Genomic DNA, 21,934 nt, shown 5'->3' with positions numbered 1-21,934 from the left:
ACAATTATTGAAATCCCAGTGGAGTCCCTTTAATTGCTTCTAAAACAGATTTTATTTTTACTGATTAAAAAAATACAGATACCTCATTTATAGACCTTCATCTTGTTTCAGCAACTGTAGCCGATTGTCTCACTTCCTTCTCTTTTTTTCTTTAGAATGGCAATAGCTTTTTAAATGAGAAAACAAGTGCATGCACGTTTACATAATGTTTTTTTCAATAATAAAAAAGTATTAAAACAAAGTAAAACATCCCTCCACCACACTCACCAGAGCTAGCCTCTGTTAAATTATTTGCTGTTTATCTTGCCAGACTTTTTACACATGTGTAAACTTATGAGTATACGTAGTTTTTAAGATAAATGGAATCATACTAATTATATTCTTTTTTTTTTTTTTTTTGAAGATTTTATTTGTTTAGTTTTAGAGAGAAGAGAGGGAGAGGAACATTGATTGGTTGACTCTCATGCACCCCCCACTGGGGATCTGGCCCACAATCCAGGCATGTGCCCTGATTGGGAATCAAACTGGCGACCCTTCAGGTCACAGGCCGGCACTCAGTCCACTGAGTCACACTTGCCAGGGGCTATATTCTCTTCTAATAAGAACATTTTTCCCTGGCAGTACATACATGTATTTTGGGGGGGGGGGGGCTGTATAATATTCCATTATATACATATACCAAAAGATGTTTAAACATTTAAATTGTTTCCAGGTTTTTGCTTTTATCCATAGTGCTGCAATTCTCAGTCATGTGTAATTGTTCTATCTGCTTAGTTGATTAGCATGCATATCCAGCAGAGGGTACGCCCCTTGTTCATTGTGATGTGGCAGACAGAGGCCAGGGATCAACTTCTACGTAGGCAATGGTGGGCAGTTGAAAGGGTATTTGTCGAGGTAGAAAGAGGCTTTAAAATGTGTATAATTGTTCTTAAAGCACTTACTTTAAATTGTGTACTCTGACACACAGTTCTATCATTCCTCTAACTGTGCTGTTAGACCGCCCGCCCCCCAGAAAGGCTCTCCAATACGCCCTCCACCTACTGAGTGTGTGAGCCCCTTGAGTGCAGGGGATGGTGCCGCCTGCATTGAATGTCCGCGATGCTCAGCGTTAGTATTTGACATGCATGTAATGTCGTAGGTGCCGTCCTAGGTGACAAGTAAATATTTTTTATATGTACCAATTTTGCCACATCTTTACCAACTCAGGGCATGATCAAACTTACTATTCTTTATCAACCTGGTAGGTGAGAGAAGTTGTGTTTTTTTAGGTGTTAATTGTTTTTATTATTAAAGTCAAGCATTTTTCCCTGCTGGTGTGGCTCAGTGGATTGAGTGCTGGCCTGTGAACCAAAGGGTCACCAGTTTGATTCCCAGTCAGGGCACATGCCTGGGTTGCAGGCCAGGTCCCCAGTGGGGGACTAGCAGAGACAACCACACGTTGATGTTTCTGTCCCTCTCTTTCTCCCTCCCTTCTCTAAAAGTAAATAAATAAAATCTTTTTAAAAAATCAAGCGTTTCTTTCATATGATCATTGGACTTTTACATTCATGTAATCAGCTTATTTTTATACTGAGGTGTTATTGTTATTGATGTATTTAATAACTGGGAAGTTAAATAAATGAAAGTTTTAGGGACAGTAATCTAATGACCTATATGTGTTGTGGATTTATTTACCAATTCTGAGATTTGTCTTTTAAATTATTGGGTCTTTTGTCTAGAAAATACCAGTACTAGTTTTTAGGTAGTCACATCTGCCCATTTGTTTTCACTTTTGAGTTTCTAAATTCCGTAACATGCTTGGAAGGGCCTTCCTCATCCCTGCATTATTTTTTAAAAATGGTTTCATTTCTCCTAATACTTTTAGGTTTTACTTTTCATACTTAAATATTGTATCTTTCTGGAATGTATTTTTGTGCAAGATGAGAATTATTTATCTGCTTCTTAGCCAGTATCACATTATCTCAGTCACTGTAGCTATGCAGTAGTTGTGAAATCTGGAAAGCTGAAGTTCCCTTTTTTTCCCTTATTCCTTTTATTTTTTCCCCCACATTCCCTGGCTGTTCTCTGCCTTTACTCTTCCACATGCACTTTAGAATCAATTTGACAAATTTATTAGGTTCCCTCTAAATTCTTTTGGTATTAAGTGTCCTGACAGGACTGGCTTTAATAATATTTAATAATAATATTCCAATTTTCTATATTCTTAATTTTTTTATTGTTAGGTTTAAAATTAGAGTCAACCTATTTTCAAACCTTAATTATCTTTTTTTGTTTTTTGCAAGGTTTTAGCTTTCGCTTCTACCACAGTGCATCAGAGACGATTTCTTCTTAAACATGTGGCAGGATTAAGGTCATTTTTAAAATCCATCTGAGAGCCACACTTCCAGGGCCATGTTTGTCCTCACATGGATCTGTGGTGTGTTCTTCTTCCTGGGGCTGAGTTCATGGCTTCTGTCTGTCGGTCACAGAGCCGATTCTCCCCTAGAATCATGGATTGTTATTCTCCAGTTTGGTGGATTCTTAAACTAGTGGATAAACCATAGTTAGGGAGTTTTGATAATAACTGTACTCTTTAACAGTTAATAAGGTAGGTTATTAAAAAAAAATCAGTTGCACAGTACAGAGTCAGGAAACTTTATTTCATAATACTGGTTGTTCAGTCATATTTTAAAAATAATAGAAAATAAGGATCTGGTATTTAAATTGACTTCACACTTAGTGTAAGTCATGGTACCTGTTAAAAATAAAAAAAGCTATAATGTCGGCTGCATTACAGGAAGTCTGGCATTCAGATTAGGAAAGGTCTATGCTAATCAGTTTTTATAGTTTCATGCACCGATTATGTACCCAGGACCAAACCAGGTGCTGGGATGCAAAGCCAGAGATATGGACACCCTATCGTAAGACTGCAAGTAAATGATAATAGGCTTTGTGAGAAGCCAGAAGAGGGGTGCCTGAGACCTGGACCGCAGAGGCTGGGCACAGCTTTCGGGGAGGGGGCAGCCCACAGAGCACAGGCAGCCAACCGAGCTGGAGCCGCGGCCCTCACCAGCGGTGAGACCAGTGCCAGTCTTTAGCCTCACTCCACCTCAGTTTCTTTTCTTTTCTTTTTTTTTTTTTTAAGATTTTTATTTATTTATTTTTAGGGAGGGAGGGAAGGGAGGGGGAGAGAGAGAGAGAGAGAGAGAGAGAGAGAGAGAGAGAGCGAGCGAGCGCGCGAGAGAAACATCAATGTGCGGTTGCTGGGGGTTATGGCCTGCAACCCAGGAATGTACCCTGGCTGGGAATCGAACCTGGGACACTTTGGTTCCCAGCCCGCGCTCAATCCACTGAGCTACGCCAGCCAGGGCTCCACCTCAGTTTCTTCACGTGGACATCAAGGTCAGTGATGATAGTTCACACTGTTGTCCTGAGCCTTAGTGAGATGATGTGTATGTGGGAAGCCTCTAGAGCAGACTCTGGCCCGTAGTAATAACTCAGAAGATGGTATGAAGCCCCATTTTGAAGTGTTAGGAGGTAGGAGTTGTCTCAGCAGAAGGAACGGCATACACCAAAGCCAGGGCGTATTTGAACAGGGCCTTTATGGTCTGCAACTACAGCATTTTGACTGGATTGTGGGGTGCATGTGGGGGCACAGCTGAAGATGCAGCTGGGGAGGGAGCAGGGGTGAGATCTCCAGGCAGGAGCCTTGTGTCACGTCCAGGAGTCTGAACGGCGGCGGCGTTTAGGAAGTGTCATGGGGTCTTGGAAGGCCTTAAGCGTAAGGGGAGTGGCCAGAAGAGTCTCACCAGTTGAAAGACTGGTTTGTTATCGATGTGCGATGTGCGGAAGGGCTAGGAAAGCCATTTGAAGTAGGATATCCAGTGAGGGCAGTGGTGCCTAGCCCTGGCTCTACCCTGGAAGCATCTGAAGAACTTTTTAACAGTCGGGTGCCCAAGTTGACTGCATCAGTTATATGACCAGCCCTGAGGGTAAGACCCAGACGATTTTAAAACGTGGATGTTGAGGGGAAACAACATACGACAAATGGACAGAGAGGGAAGCTGAAGGGGAGGAGCCATGGTGTCTTTGAAAACTCAGGGGACAGAGTACGGAATCCATGGCTGAGATCCTTGAGGAGTCGGGAGATGTAGAGCAGACATGAAGGAAGGCATTTGTATGAGAATTTCCACTCAGAAATAAGTACAAATATGCGGGTGCATGTCGATAAGTTCACAGGTTGAGGCAGAAGAGCTGTAACTTAGCCCGATGGTCAGATACCCTGACTGCAGGAGATGTGGGTGTCTGCTGAGAAATAGGAGGTGAGAGTGTGGGCAGGCTCTGGGAGCTCGGGACCGGGAACGTCTGAGGGAGGAGATGGAGACGGAAAAGGAGGTGTTTTTGTAGTCCTGCTCGTAAACTCTGTGTTCCCCGCCAGAGTTTCAACGTGGCTCCTTCGCATGCTTCCTGGGTGATCTCCTTTGTTGTATCAGATTACAGTTACCTTCCAAGAGAAACATCAACAAACTGAAGTTTTTCTGGAGCAGTTAATGTGGTAGTTCCGAAGATTATTTATTGGTTGACTTTTTTTGGTGGGGGAGGGTGCTCTGATAGCTTAATTTAAAATTTAAAGTGTCAAAATCACTTGAACACACTGTATAGATCCCACAATTTCCAACATTATTAACCCGAGTAGAGTCCTATTTTCTTCTCTGTTGTAATAAAGCCTCAAAAAACTACCAACTCAGTATTTTGAAAACATGTTAGCTTTCGGTATAAATATTTTGTATTTATACTATAAAGAAATTCTAACACATTTTACTTCATGCATTTTTTTGTTCTGTGATGTCTTATAAAGGTCTAACTGGATTTCTCAACTCTGATGTAAACTGTACTTTGAATTATGTATTCTCTAAATATTTTTTTTCTCTAGAAAACTGATGTATCTCAGCTACATATCCAGTGGTTAATTGACAGATAGACTAAACTATTTTATTTTACAGACTTCCCATTCAGCTGAACTAATTGTGTTCACTGCAACAAAGGAGTCATTGGTGTGGCTTTTCAGCAAGGCTTCTTGTTTATAATTTACTTGTAAGATAATTATAAACTACTGAAACTGAGCTAGGATCAGGACCCCGGAGTTAGAAGGTGGCCTTGATATCGCAGAGCATTAACCCAGCATTTTGATGCCATTTCAGGTAACATTTCATTTGTTGCATACCCAGTTTCCAGCACCAACTCACCAACGAAGATTTTACCAAAAACCTTAGGACCAATAAATGTGAATGTTGGACCCCAAATGGTAAGAAAATCATCAAGTCTTAGAATTTGAAACTTTGCTTAGGTAAGACTAATATAAAGAACAATTGCACTAAAGGTAGTTGATTGAATTTCCTGTTAATTTCTTATCTCAATCCATTTTTTTAAGTTTTGTTTTTATCTGAATGTAACTGATTAAGTCTTAAGAAAAAGGCATGTGTCCTTTTCCTTGAGAAAAAGAAGGTGTGAAATTACGTTTAATTTTTACGCATTTGACTGTGGATTCTGGATGTGTGGTAAGGTTTTTGCTCTGTGAGGCTTTTTTTGTTTCTTGTTTGATTAAAATTGATTTGAAATCTGTTACGTTTTTTATTCTCTTCCCCTCTTTTTGACTTAGGATCTTTTCCGCCCTAAACTGTGCACTCTCACATAAATTCAGCATGACCCTTAGTTAATCTACATCTGGAGCTATTAGTCTGATATCTTTGACTTAAGGACATTTGGGGAGAAACAGCATGCCAATTCATTTTAATCTTTAACAGTAGAAATAATGGATGAAAATGGGAAATAGTTAACTGTTTCTCTGATAGTATTTCATTAATTTTGTTAGAGCTTGAAGTGGATAGCATTTTAGAAAGCCTATCAGCTGAGTTGCATGTAACTACTCTAAAAACTGCCTAATCTCAATGGCTTCACCACCATCAGCAAAACTTCGTAAACACTTGAACAGCAGCTCTTCCTTGTCAGTGCTTGCACATACTCATCAAAAAGCAGTAAGGATAAAATTTTCCTGTCAGGTACAGTACCGAGGACTCTGTTAAACACAAAAGTATTTACACAAAAACATCTTTTAACATACCTAGTGGCTCCAGAAAGTCTGAGATTTTAAGGCATTCCAGGCTTGACATTTTTCCTGATTGCTTGAGGACTGTTAGTTATCTACAGAATCCCAGCCAAAGGTCTCGCACAATTTACTATAACTATGTGAAGAATGTAACCTCGCTCCCAACCTCACAGAAACTGAAGCTTAGGTAAGTGTTTCCACTTCAAGGTGGTTCGGGTGTATTTTCCAGCTTTTGCTAGCATTTTGCTGCTCATCAGCCATTACAGTAGGAACAAGCAAGATAGGGCACTTGACTTTAAAGTCTGTTTTTTGAACAGTCTGTGATTCTGTGAACACCAAAATTAAACAAGCATAACTGAACTATTACGAGTTTGGCCCTTACAGTACTCCTCTGTTTTGAAATACTGTTTTCTGTTGGTATTTTACTGATGCTATGAAGTTCAAATTTCTCTTTTGGAAACATGTGATTTCTCTCTCCATTTTCAATTTGATGTACATGGAAGTCTTTACACATTTCAGTTCTGACGATGATGAGGAATTAAGTAGAACACTTACCTGATCACTGCTGACCTCAGAGTCAGCAAAAAAAGGTCAGACAGAACGGAGACCTGGGGCTCTCCCTTCAGCCAGGCTGGCCCCGGGGCCTCGATGGGTCTCCCGAATTCTCAGGTGTTTTCTACTTCCTTAGTCTTGGGCCAGAGTCAGCGTTTCCATTTTGATTCTCCTGATTGATGTAGATCCCCAATTACAGCCATTTCTTTCTTCTCCTCTTGCTTGCCTCTTTTGAACATTGTCCCTTTGCCTTCAGTTTCTCATGATTAAAAACAAGTTTGTTTAGTTAGGAATTCTTGAATAAAACCTCCCTCATTTCCTTTTATAGCAAATTTAAATTTCATGTCTTTTTGGAAGCCAAATCTTAATGGTAGATAGAAATTTCAAAAGCCCCAGAGAAAAACTTGTTTTTTGTGTTTATAGAAACTAGCAGTAACTGTTTTAGTTTAAGAAACTTACCCTTTTCTTAAAGGCATCTGTATGTGTATGTGAGTATATACATGTGCATATATATTGTATATATATTGGAAATATTTACTATTAGGAGTATATACATGAGTGTACATTCTTATGATTATCTTTATTTTAATATGATTAAAACTGTACATTTCTGATATTGAAAACTAGAATTTTATGAAATCCTTTAAGGTAACAACACTTCATAATTGTCTAGATTTTTTTTCCTTTCAGAATACAGATGCTGCCTTGGCCATTTCTTCCTGTAGATGGCAGTAGTGCATAAGACATATTGACTGGGGGCAGAAAATCTCTAGAATGAGCTTCCATTGATGGCATGATTTTCATTGCCTAACTGTAACCTATTGTCAAAGAAACCACAATTACATTTACATTAAGGTTGCCTTTGTTTTGTTTTGGGGGGGGGGCAGTGGTAAACTTTTAAGTGTTCATTTTCCTTATCAGATCAACTGAATATTAGAAGTAGTTGCCTTGAATTATCACTCATTTTAATTTGGGATTCAAAATTAAGGTTCAGTTTTATAAGCGTGTCTGACTCATCACCTACATAGGCTTCCTATATTCAGTGCTTGATCAGTTCAGTTGATTTTCCTTTGGTTTGTTTCTTAAGACTCACTGTCTGTCCTAGTTTAAAAACTCATTGCATCTCACATGAGCTTCCAAGTTGTCTTTCCAATTCAAGTCTGTCATCTCCAATTTACTCATTCAGGAAACATTTATTAAGAACTTACTATGGCTCTGGCTGATGTGACTCAGTGGATTGAGTGCCAGCCTGCAAACCAAGGAGTTGCTGGTTTGATTCCCAGTCAGGCCACGTGCCTGGGTTGTGGGCCAGGTCCCCAGTAGGGGGTGCATGAGAGGCAACCACACTTTGATGTTTCTCTCCTTTCTCCCTCTCTTCTTCCGCTCTTTAAAAATAAATAAATAAAATCTTTAAAAACAATAAGATGAAAAATAAAAAAATTAAAATTATATGTCCATGTTGATGCTTTTCTCTCTTAATTGGAACACAGACAAAACCATACTATTATGAAAACTTTCCGAAGTATGCAAAATAGAGCCCTCTGCCCAGCAACTTTATTAACCATTTCAGCTATTATCCATATGGGGACAGTCTTGTTTCATTAGTACACCTGTTCCCTGGAGCATGCATACCCTTATTTTTTCTTTTTTTAATGAAAACACTTTTAAAGATTTTCCTAGAACACCAAATTGTTTTTGTATTAATTACTATAAACATTTGGGGGGCATGTTCTACTTACCAATGAAGATTAGGAGACCTGGAAAGCAATTTGGTAAGACATACCAAGGAACTTTTTGAAGTTCATGTCCTTAGTTCCATTCATTCCTTCCCTGGAGTCTTTCCTTAGGAAATAGAAATTAAGGCCAAGATCATTGTACAAAAAGGTTTATCACAGCATTGTGTATAATGTTGAATAATTGGAATATCTATAGTGTATAGTTGAATAATATATAATAAATAGTAAATTTACATAATGGAACATAATATGTCTTTGAAGAAAATTTAATGACACGAGGAAATAAATGTTCTTGAAAAAAGATAAAACTGCATCTGTACAATAATCCAAAATGTATCATGTCTTTGCATATATTTTGGATTATGAAGATCTGATTACTCTACCCCAGTTCTAATACATCAAGCTTGACTAGAATTAGGTTCTGTAGTTTCAAAGAAAGCTTTTCATTTTTCTGGTTTTTAAAACATTGTCGGTTGCCAGCGTAGTCCGTCCAGATTGCTCTTCACGTGCTGAAGCCTGCGCCGAGGCCTCATGTCAGTGCTCAGGTGCCGTGCTTCGATTCAGACAAAGGAGTCAGAGCTGTTGCTCATATTTTAGATCATTAATATTAAGTGCTTTTTAGGCAATAAAGTTGCCTCCTTGTATGTAGGTTAGCAGTCAACATTATTTTGTACCTGCACACTTTGCTTGATAACTAAGAATATTATTTTCTTTGTCCCAATGTCCAGATTATAAGCACACCCCAGAGACTAGCCAGTTCCGGAAGTGTTCTGATCGGGAGCCCGTACACCCCTGCACCGGCCATGGTCACGCAGACGCACATAGCAGAAGCCACGGGCTGGGTCCCGAGGTAAGAGTGCCGGCACAAATTAACATTTTTAAAACTTTTTTAGAAAAAGCTCTAATGTTTTTCCTCACCACCCTGCCCTCTCTTCTTGTTTTATATTAGTCTAGTTTTTAAAGATGAATGTGTTTCCTTTAATTTTATTTCACTTCATATCTGAGATATGAACCATTTATGGAGCAACCATTTTAAAAGAGAGAAGAGAGTATAATAACTTGTGCCTGAATATTCTGACTTTTTTTCAGCCCTGAAAGAGAACTTACTTAGCTGCTTTGAAGATGTCAAAACTGTATTTTATATTGTTTAAACAAACATAAGAAAAGATATATTAAGTGTTGGCTATATTCAGAATTTCTTCTATGAATTACTTCCTTAAAAACTAGAAAAGGAACTAGAGAAAAGAGACCAAGTATATGTAACTTTCATTGAGTTTCCCCTTGGTCGTTACGAAACACTGGGCAGTGAAGTCAGTATTTCTTCTGTGTTCCTCAGTGGTATCAAACCTTCACATGTTTCGTCTTTGCCTGTAACACACCCTTACCCAACCTTTTTCCACTACTTATTTTAACATCTCTTGTTTCCATAAAAGAGAAAGACATAGTAAAAACTAATGACTCAAAACTTCATTGTCACTTAAGAAGTGATTTAGATTGTTATTCAAATACTGGACTAGTAGTTCTATCTTTGACTTAGAACTGTGAGTTCTAGCCACCAGACAATAAATCTCAGTTGCGTAAAAATCTCCTTGCTTCAAGAATATTGAATGAATTAATGGAATAATCCAGGCAAAATGTTTTAAGCCATATACACGTTCATATACCTACACACACGCACGCATACAGAAGCAGAAGAGTTTTTGTGTGTTCATACTTTTCCATTATCAGATGAGAGGAATAACAGAATCACCTGTGCTTCCATGGCCTTGGTCCAGTCTTCCTGAGCACTCTCATGTGGGTGTGAGAGTCACTGGATTTCTGCACAGCCCTGAGAGGGCACGGCATGAAGGCCGTGCGTGTGCCAGTGGGGTTGGCCCGCTTTGGAGAGGACCAGGGTTTGAATGTTTCTGGGGCCCCGCTGAGCTTTCCACTGGGGGTGGTGTTTTAGTCAGTGATTTTATAGTCAGTCGTCCCAGAGTAAGTAAAGCTTTTCTGTGCCTTATCCTTTGTAAAACTGCAATGTTTTCTTCCTTAAAGGTTCATTGAACTCATTTGAAACTAGATTATCATGTGATTTCTTGGTTCTTTGATAAGATTTAAGTTTTTATTTTATTTCTATATCTTTAATGACTAGTTAGTTTTTGTGTTTGGTTATATTTATTGTAGAATTAGACAGATTACAATAAGTTATCCATGAAATAAAGTAGTGGTTATATGTGTTCTTTTTATGCTTTTTTTTTCTTTTTAGTGATAGAAAACGGGCTAGAGAATTTATAGACTCTGATTTTTCAGAAAGGTGAGTATGAGTGTGAGTATTTTGTTTTGGACATGCTCCCGTGCAGAGGGGTTTAGTGTCCAGACTCAACGTTAGTTTGAGTTAGTGAGATGTTTTTATTCCCATAACTTTGACTTTGTTGAGTGTATCATGCCCCGTTATTTATTTTATTTGTGTGGTTTCAGAAGACATTATCCTGTGATAATTGGCTATTGGTAATATGTCATTTTGCTTCCTTCCTCCTTTTGGGAGACAAAGTGGTCTACCAAAGTGAATGCTCCCCCTTACTTCAACGTGCCCCAACTTTTTACAAACAAGTTTTACCAAACACATTTAAAGATCATTGTAAATTCTTACTTCTTTCTTAACTAATACATCAAGTATAATGTAACCTTTCCTTAGACTGGTAGGACAGTGATTCTCTATTCTCTGTGTGCATCAGACTCACCTGTGGTCTGTGGAGAAATTATAAATGCCTACCTACCAAGTGTGAAACTCCAGGATTGAAAATGGCCACTTTCTGGTCTTTTTTTTTTTTTTTTTTTTTTTTTTAAGATTTTATTTATTTATTTATTTTTGAATTTTTTAGAGAGAGGGGAAGAGAGGGAGAGAAACATCAGTGTGTTGTTGCCTCTTGAGCACCCCCTACTGGGGGCCCTGGCCTGCAACCCAGGCATGTGCCCTGCCTGAGAATGGAACCAGCAACACTTTGTTTCTCAGGCTAGCACTCAGTCCACTGAGCCACACTAGCCAGGGTACTTTCTGGTCATTATTGAACTTAAGTTCAGTATTCTATGCAAGTCACTGTACTAGGTACAATATGAATATTTCACTGTTAAAATAAGATGCCTGGTCTTAGAGGCAGTTGAATTCTGTAAGATTATTATGGTTTTAAATAAAACCTTGCCGGTTATGATTTTAAATTTTATTTTTGATTCTAAGATTTTGTAATTCCTTTCTTCAATGGTATTTCAGTCTCCTTTCTCCTGTTAGGTCATCTGCTCTCAATATAAGAGTTTTGTGCCTTTTACATTTTCTAGTCCGCTGTCTCTGACTTGCTGGGCACTGAGAAACTCCATGGCTAATTGTGTTTGAATCCAGCCTCAAACAAAAGCAAATGGGCTCTGAGCAAGCACCTTGGGCTGTGTGTTTTAAAAGTGTGTATCTTCTATTGGTGTGGCTCTCTGCTTTAGTTCCTTGGTGGCCTTTGCTGCTTGCTTCTTGGTTCTTAACTGTTTTGAACACAGAATCATTTCTGAGGAACTGCTGAATCGTATAGAAATATATGACAAAATTTTCTTTTCTCTCTAATGGAAATTATACTTTCCATCTCATACCAGTCTTCATGTTTACCCCAGGAAAGGGTAGGAGTGTAAGTTCTACAGATGCATTTAGCAATGTGTAAGGACTTCAAATAGAACTATTCATTAGTTGTGGTTGTTGGCACCTGTGTACTGCAAACAGTATAAAACTAAGATTCTCTTTACTTTCTCCATAAGAAAAAGGTCTCCAAGGCTCACATTAAAAGTGCTACTTTAAATTTGTTGGTATAACCATTAATTCAACTTTGTCTTTCTGCATCTGATTCAGTGGCTTTTTTTTTTGTTAGTGGTTTTTATTATTCTCTTTTTGTTTTTTAATATAATTTTTCTGTAATGAGTTCATCTCCCCAATCAAACCACAAAAATCACTACATGTGGTTTTTATTGTTGTCCTTACAAATGTTTATTTTCCTTCAAATTTATTGTATCTTTCTATAGTACTAAAGGGAAAAGGCTTTGTTTCCCCTCTCCCAAGTATTCAGGTTAAAAAAAGCCAGCCCTCAACCACAGACTAATCTTTATTTCTTCAGTGTCTCATATGCAGATTTTAGTGTGATATGTAAATGTTTGTATCAGTTTTCCTCAGGGATTTATACATCAATATATGTAGTATATATGAGCTTTTTATCCCCCTCTTACCACTTGACAGTACAGCTTGAGGCATGCTTTGCACAGCTGTGCCTTGATGAAGGGCCTTTGCAAAAGCAAGTCGGTTTCTGAAAAACTTGTTTGGTGGGTGCAGCATCCCTTGAGAGGTTCTCATCAGTTTTCCCCTGTAGTCTGAGCCCCTGCACTTCTGCTCAGAGTTTGTGGCAGAAAGAGCTGTGAACACTCCCTTTCTGGGAGTCTTGCATGAGGCTTTGATCCTGAGCGATGTTCACTCACTTTCTCCTTTTACCTGTGGACAGGATCTGGTGGTGTCTTCTAAATGCATCTCTTCCAAATAGGTCTGCTTTCACTTTGGGGCTTCCACTGGTCCTTAATATCTTTTTTCTGTTGGAATTCTTCTAAAATTTTGTTTATCTATGATATACTAAAGTAAGTTAAACTATAAGCTAATAATCAAAACCTGTATAGTTAATATCCATACTGCTTAATGACGTCTATGAAGTTTGTTCATTCAACGCATATTTTGAAGATCTGTTCAGTGTTGCTGTGTGCTAGGCATTGGAGAGAATAATAAATAAGAGAGAAAAGTCTGCCCTTAAAGAGGTGATACGGGGGTGGGCACTAAACAAGATTGCTGTAGACTGGGATGGGTGGTATGGAAAAAATAAAAGGGTGGTTGGTGCACCACTGGCGGCATGGGGCTGCCTTAGAGCAAGCCTCTCTAAGGAGGAAACATTTGATACAAAACAGTTGGGCCTGTAAATAGCCTCATGTGAGGGAGCCAGGGGTTCCATGCAGAGGGAGTAGCAAGTGCAGAACTAAACAAGGAACCAGGTTGATGTACCTGGGGAAGCACAGGGGCTTGGAGACAGTAAGAAAGGCAGAGTGGCAGGAGCTGTGGGTGGAGAGGTAGGCAGCGGTCGGATGGGGAAAGGCCCTGTCGGTCACAGTAAGGAGTTTGGTGGTTATTTTTAGGGACCGTTTTAACAAGAGAAGTGACCTGATCTAATTTACACTGGCCACTGAAATGGATCCTAAGGAGATAACAGAAGCAGGGAAATCTATTAGAAGGCTATTATTGTAGGGAGAGGGTAGTGGCTGGTAGAATTAATGTTAGAGGGAGAACCAACAGCATTTATTAACAGATTTAGTGGAGGAAAGGCAGCAATAAAGGACAGTTCTTTTTTTCTTTTCTTTTTTTTTTTTTTTTTTGCATGAATAGCTGGGTGAGTGTTGATGCCATTTACATTTATTGTTGTTAGTAGGTTAGGTTTGGGGAGGGATTGAGTTTTGTTTTAGACATATGTTCAAGAAGCTCATTAGTTATATAAATGGGAATATCATTCGTAGATAAGTAGTTTACCAGCATGGAAATGGCCTTAGTCCTGGTGACATACCCGAGGCAGGAGAGAGTAAAGATCCTTAAGGAACAAACGTGTATTTTCCATCTCAAGTCCTCCCCGCCACCCTCTAGCCACATATGCAATGGTGCATGTTTACAGGAAAGTGAGGGTTTTTCCCTAAATTACTTTATCAAATTACTGAATTATCTTGCTGATTTAAACATTCTGGTCAACTCCATTTTAATGAGAAGTAAATAAGGTGTTTACTATATATTATATATAATTTATTAAAACGGAATACATTTGTTACAACTTATACCTGGGGTATACTGTTTTATACTACAAATTTTAGTTTTATATTACTTTTGTAAATGAAAATAAATTATTAGGAAAATATGAAAAGATAGTGGTTGTGAATTCTAGTTAAGGGCTTTTTCTCTTATTCTTTGGGCACAATTCTTTTGACTACTTTAAATTATTATGAAAATATAGCCCTGGCTGGCGTAGCTCAGTGGATTGAGTGCGGGCTGCGAATCAAAGTGTTGCAGGTTCAATTCTCAGTCAGGGCACATGCCTGGGTTGCAGGCCACGGCCCCCAGCAACCGCACATTGATGTTTCTCTCTCTCTCACTCTTTCTCCCTCCCTTCCCGCTCTAAAAATAAATAAATAAAATATTTTTTTAAAAAGAAAGAAAATATAACATGCTTTTCAAACTGTACTATATTATTTGTTTTATTTCTTATTTTTTAATTTCTTAGTTCGGTCTCATTTGGTAGAGAACACTTCCTGCTGGTTTTTTTTGTTTGTCTGTTTGATTTATGGTCACAGCATTTACATCCTGCAGCCAAATTTGGTGTCTTTTAGAAGGAGGGGATCTTGGGGTCTCAAAGAGCTCAGGTTCTACAAAAGTGTGGAGACTACCTGTCTGAGATTTAGATAGGAAGATTTCAGTTAGAGATGATGAGCTAAACACTGCGTTTACACCTCCACCCCGAAAATCCTATTGACATTTTCCTGTAGAAATAATATATCTCAAAGTGCTATAGAAAGTGGTAGAGATAATAGATTTTTCCAGTTGGAAGATGAAAACTAGTGTGATTATAATGAAAGACAGGTGAAAGTAGAGAAATCCACATCCCAAAACAGGCTTAGAAGTCAGAATTGGAGGTGGAAGTCATTCTCCCGCACACTGACATGGAGAGGCTCAGGCTTAGAGTTGAGAAGTATATAAAGCAAGGATGACTTGGCAGAGGAAGTCATGAGGGCAATTGAAGTGAAAAATACCCAAGGAGGACCTGGGCCCACTAAACCTCCCCAACCCTCCAAGTCTCCTTGTACCTCCCATCTCATCTCTACACAAAGAAATTAGACTGAAGACAGTTCCTCAGGCTGAAGCTTGGACAGTTAATCTCAAGGAAACAGGTCCCCTGCCTTGCTGGAGTTTGTGGTGACTGGCCTTTCATTTAGCTTGATTCAAGGTTCATCCTTGTTGTGGCATAAATTAGAACTTCATTCCTTTTATTCCTGAATAATGGTTCACTGTGTGGATACACCACATTTTGTCTATTTGGACATTTGGGTTGTTTCTACTTTTTGGCTGCTATGAATGATGCTACCATAAACGTTTATGAACAAGTTTTTATATGGATAAAGTTTTTATTTCTCTCTTGTATGGAATGGAATTGCTGGGTCATGTGGCAATTCTTTGGCCTTTTGACTAACTGCCAGACTGTTTTCCAGAGCGGTGGTACCGTTCCGTGTGCTCACCAGCAAACGGTTCCAACCTCTCTGCATCTGCCACCCCTTCTCTGTCTCTGTTACGTCAGCGTATTTCATCAGGGTTTGGATTTCCGTTTCGCTAATGGCCGCTGGTATTGAGCAATTTTTCATGTGCTCATTGGCCATTGTACGTCTTCTTTGACCAGTATCTGTTCAGATCCCTTGGGTTGTCGTTTTGTTATTGAGTTGTCAGAGTTTGTTTTTTTTTTAATGTACCATAGATACAGGACACTTACCAGATACATGCTTTGTAAAACACTTCTGTTTTGTGGGTTGGCTTTTCACCTACTTGATGGTGTCCTTGGAAGCACAAAGGGTTTTAATTTTGGGTGTGTTTAAGTTATCTGGTTTTCTTCTTGTATTACTTGTACTTTTGGTGTCATACTAAAGAAAAATGGCCAAATCCAAGATCACAAAGACATATGCCTGTATTTGTTTTCTGAGAGTTTTGCAATTTTTGCTCTTGCACTTCTTCAGTGCCTTTTGAGTTAATTTTCATAACTTGTGATATTTTATGGTTAATTTGTCTAATGTAACCCAAAAACATATAGATGTATGAAAATGTAGGCATTTTTGGCATTTATTTTCATAACATTTTCACAACCATTTTAATTTTTTAAACAAGTCTGGTATTAAGTTTATTTAAAATTATTAGCTAAATTAGAAAAGTAAATTTTGTATTTTAAACTCTTATTTTTCCATAGTTACACAAGCATTCCTGAACTATTTTTGTCAAGAAAAGGCACACCTTTTCTTCTGGGTGTGGCAGCAGTCATAATAAACTAGATGTGACAGTGGAAGTGATTTAAAGAATGAAATACAGACTTTTTTTGTTTAGAAACATGACCCCTTTTATATTGAGTTTGATGGTTTAGCCATAATTAGTGATGAAATGCTAAAGCCACAGCACCTTATTTATAGAGGCATACTGGCCAACAAAGCCATAAAACCATCTGCATTTAAGCATGAAAAACAACAGACATAAATAAGTTCAAAGCCAGAAGAACCACTGAGAGAATAAGTTACTGTACAACTATCACCATGCTCCACCTGCAGAACTCTCTGGCCATCCCATCCGGAAACTCTGTGGACCATTAAGCAGTCACCCCGCTTCTCTCAGGTCTGGGAACCGTTTTTTGCTTCCCATGTCTTTGACGTTGACTGTTCCAGGCAGAGGAGTTGTATAGCACTTACCCTTTCCTGCCTGGCTCATTCCACTTACAGTCCTTCAGGGTTCGTTCATGTTGTAGTTTGTTTCAGAATTTCATTCTTTTTTAAGGCTGAGTAACATTGCATTATATATGTATTGCATGTACCACATTTTACCTGTTTATCTGCTGGTGGATGTTTGGATTGTTTTCCCCTTTTGGCTGTTGCGAATATTGCTGCTATGACGTGGACACACAGGGATCTCTAGGAGTCCCTACTTTCGGTTCTTTTAGGTGTAGACCCAAAAGTGGACTTGCTGGATCCTATGGTAATTCTGTGTTGGAATTTTTGAGGAACCACCATAATGTTTTCTACACCCTTTTTACATTCTCACCAGCAGTGCACAGGATTCCAGTCCTCCCACATCCTCACAACACTTCCTGTTTTCGTTTTTGTTTTTGATGTAGCCATCCTAATGGGTGTGAGCAGTGTGTCCTTGTGGTTTTGATTTGCATTTCCCTAATGGTAGCGATGTTGAGCATTTTTATGTGCTTGTTGACCATTTGCACATCTTTTTTGGAAAATGTTATCAATTCATGCACTGAACTCATGTTGTAAAACTCTTATACACGTAGTCTTGTATTTATGTTTCAGGGATGTGTTCTTCAGTATTTAAAGTCTAGTTTTTCTTATTTAGGGACTGTGTTTACTATTCTCTTTAAATATCATCCATGTGTGACTGTGGAGGATAAATTAGCCAAGCAGTCACCTGAAACTACCCTGTGACTATTTTATTGCTGTTTTTTCTAAAAAGACTAGAATAACATGAAAAACAACAGCCTGTTTTCCCCTGGCTTTAAGTATATAAACACTAGTAGTCAAGAATTTTATTTACTTTAAGCCATTATCCAGTTTTTAGCATAAATATAAAACCCCATACACAACGTATTTGCTGCCAAATAACTCCTGTGCTCCTATTTTTAGCACTTCTTACTTACTTTTGCCACCTGACTTGTGTTGATGATGGGACTCGTGTGACGAGCCGTTTGTATCTCGGTGCACCAAACTCAGGGTGCGCCAGCGTAGAATGGGCCTCGAGTGGAAATCTATATAGCGAATGGGAATTGGCAGGTTCTTTCCCAAAATGAAATTACGTCGAACATTGGCACTTACCTAGCATTCAAGAAGCATTTACTATTTACCACCACCAGCAGCAGTTTTAAACCAAATAGGAACGTGATCAGATTTATTAGAAAGATCCCCGTAATGGCCGTGGAGGAGGGATTGGAATGCCTCTCGACAGCACAAGGGGAGCCAGCTGTAAGGTCCTCAATGCAGTGTGAGAGGGGTGTAAGGGCCTGAAGTAGGGCAGCGTGAACAGACAGAAGAGCTTAAATTGATTAGATTTGATAGAATTAGATTAATTAGGTAGAAAGGGAATAAGAAGAGCATTGGGGGAGTCTGGTGTGCTGGCTTGGTGATTAGATTAGATGGCTGGTTGTCACTCAGCCCTTGTGGATAAGAGTGACAGTAGGTTGCAGAGTTATGTATCACACAGGTTGAGTTCTCCTTTGTGCCAGTACAGTGGTGTCATGTGTGGGGACCCCTTCCTGAGAAGGCTGGGCTGAGTGTAGGGAACTGGAAGGCTAAGGATTAAATCTGAGTAAACAATCAAAGGTATGCTTGAACTATTGTTTCTTTTTTTAGTTAACTCTTTATTTTAGAGAATTTTAAATATGAAAGTAGATGGCTCATTTATAAACCTCCTATGTCCCCATCTCTGAATTTCAACAATAATCAGTTTATGGAATATCTTATTTATATATACCCACCTGTATATTTATTTTAAAGCAAAGCCCAGAATCCTATCATTTTCATCATAAATATCTCAGTGCTTATGTCTAAAGAGATACCTTTTTTAAAACATTTTATTTATTTTTAGAGAGAGGATAGTGGAGGGAAACATCAATGTGTGGCCACCTCTTGAGCACCCCCTACTGGGGCCCTGGGCCAAAACCCAGGCATGTACCTTGACTGGGGATTGAACCTACGATCTTTTGGTTTGCAGGCTGGCACTCAGTCCTCTGAGCCACACCAGCCAGGGCATAACCTATTTAGCTCTTATTGTAGGTTTCTTGCACTCACCTGGTATTGAAGAGGGTGAAACTCCTTGATTCATTGCTGCTCTTAAATTGGTCTACAGTGCTTTCTAATAAATCCTTATTGGCTGTTTTGGGATTACCAGTTCTCATTTCTGTCTAATACAGCCCCACTGAGGACAGCTTATTCTGCTCACCCCAACACTACTGTGTAGGCCTTTGGTTGTCGGTATTGAATTCTAAGGTTTGTTGAGGATACTGTGTGATTTAGTTTTGTTGTAAATGTTGTCATGGGGTTTGCGTTTCACTGTCTAGTTGCTCTCTGTTTTCATCTGGGGATTTGGAAAGTTTGAAAACTGTGCTCCCATCTTGCTATCTTCCTTGACCTCCCCCATTAACTGGTGTGTGTGTGTACAGTCTGTTTGAATCATAATTTAAATAGTAAATTGATGTGTTTTCTACAGTCTATGAAATGTTTCTTCTCCACCTCTTCCTCTATGTTCCCCCTCCCTCCTCTTTTCCCTTTATGATTCATTAATTGAAGAAACCACATTGTGTGTCCTGAAGAGAGGCCCTCTGCTTATTGTGTCCGTGTGGTGTAATGCAGCACGTTCTTCTGTTCTCCGCATTCCCTTTAAACGAGGAGGTGGAACTGTAGTCCTGATCAGATTCAGGTCCCATGATAAAGTTGTATATTTAAAAAGAAACCCCAAGCCCTGGCTGGCATAGCTCAGTGGATTGAGTGTGGGCTGTGAACCAAAGTGTCACAGGTTCGATTCCCAATCAGGGCACAGGCCTGGGTTGCAGGCCATAGTCCCCAGCAACCGCACATTGATGTTTCTCTCTCTCTCTCTCTCTCCTTCCCTTCCCTTCCCTCTCTAAAAAATAAATAAATAAAATCTTTAAAAAGAAACCCCAAACCAAAGGCCCTGAATGGAACAGCTTGAAGAGAGGGAAGAATACATAAATAGAAGCACTGGAGTGAAAATTTCAGTTGGAGAATTTGACTGGGAAGAACAGGCAAATCCATAGGAACAGGGAAAGTAGTGGTTGTGCAGAGCCAGGGGCCCAGGTAATGAGGAGTGACTGCCAGTGGGAACAGGGTTTCTTTTTAAGGGGAAGAAATTAGATTGTGGTGATGGTTACATAACTCTTAAAACCACTGAACTGTGTATTTTAAAAAGGTGAAGTTTATGGTATGTGAATCATATTTCAATATAGCTGTTTTCTTAGAAAAGGGACTTAGGATTTGAAAAGGAAGAAGGATACCTAATCCTCTGAGGCCGATAGGAAGGCAGTTGGCGTGGGTGCACGTGAGGATAAGTTGTGAGTGATCTCTCCCAGAGACGGTAGACTTACACAGCCAGTTTTCTGTTGGATATGATATCTGGTATATTAGGAGCCTCTATGGGTATGTCCATCTCAACATCATTGCTGCCCGATAGAAATGTAATGACACCGCCTATGAATTTCAATTTTCTCGTGGCCAAATTAAATTTCTAATAGCCAATTTAAAAAGTAAAAAAGAAATGTGAACTTAATTTTTATATCTTTTATTTGATCCATTCTAGCTAAAATATTTCAACATTTGTCCTGGCCGGGTAGTTCAGTTGGTTGGAGTATCATCTCCATACACAAAGGTTGTAGGTTTGATCCCTGGTCAAGGCACATACAAGAATCAACCAATGAATGCATAAACAAAGGAACAACAAACCGATGTTTGTCTCTCCTTCCCCCCCGCAATCAATAAATTTTAAAAAATGATTTAATAAAAATAAATATTTCAACATTTAATTAATACAAAAATTGTTCATTAGATGTTTTACACACATTCCTCATTCAGGTTTTTGAAATTCAGTGTGTATTTTACATTTACAGACTCCCCACATTTCAAGTGATTGACAGCTACATGTGGGCTATGCCTAGGGTATTGGACAGTGCAGATGAGGAGGTTTAGAGTGGAACTCATTAACTTGTTCCAATCTCCTTGATCTCAGTAACTGACCCCTTTTTCTAAGGGTCATTCTCCTATGTCCTACTTCCTTACCATCCACCTCATTCAATCACTCAGTTCTACTGATCTTTATCTTTAAAAGTTTTGTAAACCTGTCTCTTCTTAGTCGACCCCACCGACGCCCCAATTTCAGAACTCATCATTTCTTGCCTGGGCCATTGCCGTAGCCTCTCAGCTGGTCTTCACGTCTCTACTTTCACCCCCCAATAAATCCATCTTCTGCTTTGCAGCCTAGCTGAAAATTATGCCATGCTGCTCCCTGACTTACTGCCACTCCGCAGTCCCCACAGCATTCCATGGCAGCCCACGACCACCGTGTGTCCACAGATGGTGTGAGAATTTGGGCCAAAGAAAGTAGATATCGTTCTCTCTCATTCTTTTGAAAAGTTTGTTTAGTGTCTGTTTCTTAATGTATATGACACAGTAGGACACGTAAAAATTTATAAGTGAATATACTTACACTATGGAATATGATGAAGTCCAGTTCCTTTGCATGTTGTTAGGGGCTGGGCCCCTTCTCTGCCTTTCTAGAAGCCTCACCTTTTGCCTCGCACTTCGTAGTCTGGTGACACCGTGCTGTGTGTTTCCATCCATCTCTCTGCATTCGTCACCCTTACTCTCTTCTGTGTGTTTACTGCTGCTGCCTCTCCTGCCTGGGTTCCCTTCCTGACTTCCTGTGCTTGACTAATTATCTTGTTTTGTTGTTTGGTAAGAACATTAATGTGAAAATCTACCCACAACAGATTTGTAAGCTCACAGGACTGTTAGCTGCAGACACCGGGTCGTGCGGCGGCAGACCTCTGGGGCTTACTCACCTTGCTCACCTGCGACTTCAGGCCTGTCAAACAGCCATCTCCCTTTTCCCTCCAGCCCCTGGCAAGCACCATTCTGCTCTCTGCCTCAACGAGTTTGACTATTTTAGGTTCCTCCTGTAAGTGGGATCATGCATTATTTGTTCTTTTGTGTCAGG

General features: G+C 39.3%; 1 protein-coding gene across 8 annotated transcripts in view; it reads left to right on the top strand.

Annotated features, from left to right (window-relative positions):
• The window catches only part of TFDP2 (transcription factor Dp-2), a 132,756-nt gene that overhangs the window by 85,437 nt on the left and 25,385 nt on the right, over positions 1-21,934 (top strand). For 6 of the 8 annotated variants that reach the window (XM_028518277.2, XM_028518273.2, XM_028518272.2 and 3 more), the window contains 3 exons: positions 5,181-5,284; positions 9,102-9,223; positions 10,622-10,669. In XM_028518277.2, coding sequence (XP_028374078.1) covers positions 5,282-5,284; positions 9,102-9,223; positions 10,622-10,669 — 173 coding nt within the window. In that variant the 5' untranslated portion in view covers positions 5,181-5,281. Of the gene's footprint in view, positions 1-2,892; positions 2,913-5,180; positions 5,285-9,101; positions 9,224-10,621; positions 10,670-21,934 lie in introns of those variants that run through there. The other 2 variants (XM_036030742.1, XM_036030740.1) reach the window with 2 other exon arrangements.

This window comes from Phyllostomus discolor, chromosome 7, assembly GCF_004126475.2.
Source record: "Phyllostomus discolor isolate MPI-MPIP mPhyDis1 chromosome 7, mPhyDis1.pri.v3, whole genome shotgun sequence".
Taxonomy (NCBI): domain Eukaryota; kingdom Metazoa; phylum Chordata; class Mammalia; order Chiroptera; family Phyllostomidae; genus Phyllostomus; species Phyllostomus discolor.
Note: the sequence above shows the minus strand (reverse complement) of the source record. Positions and strands in the feature narration are given on the sequence as shown.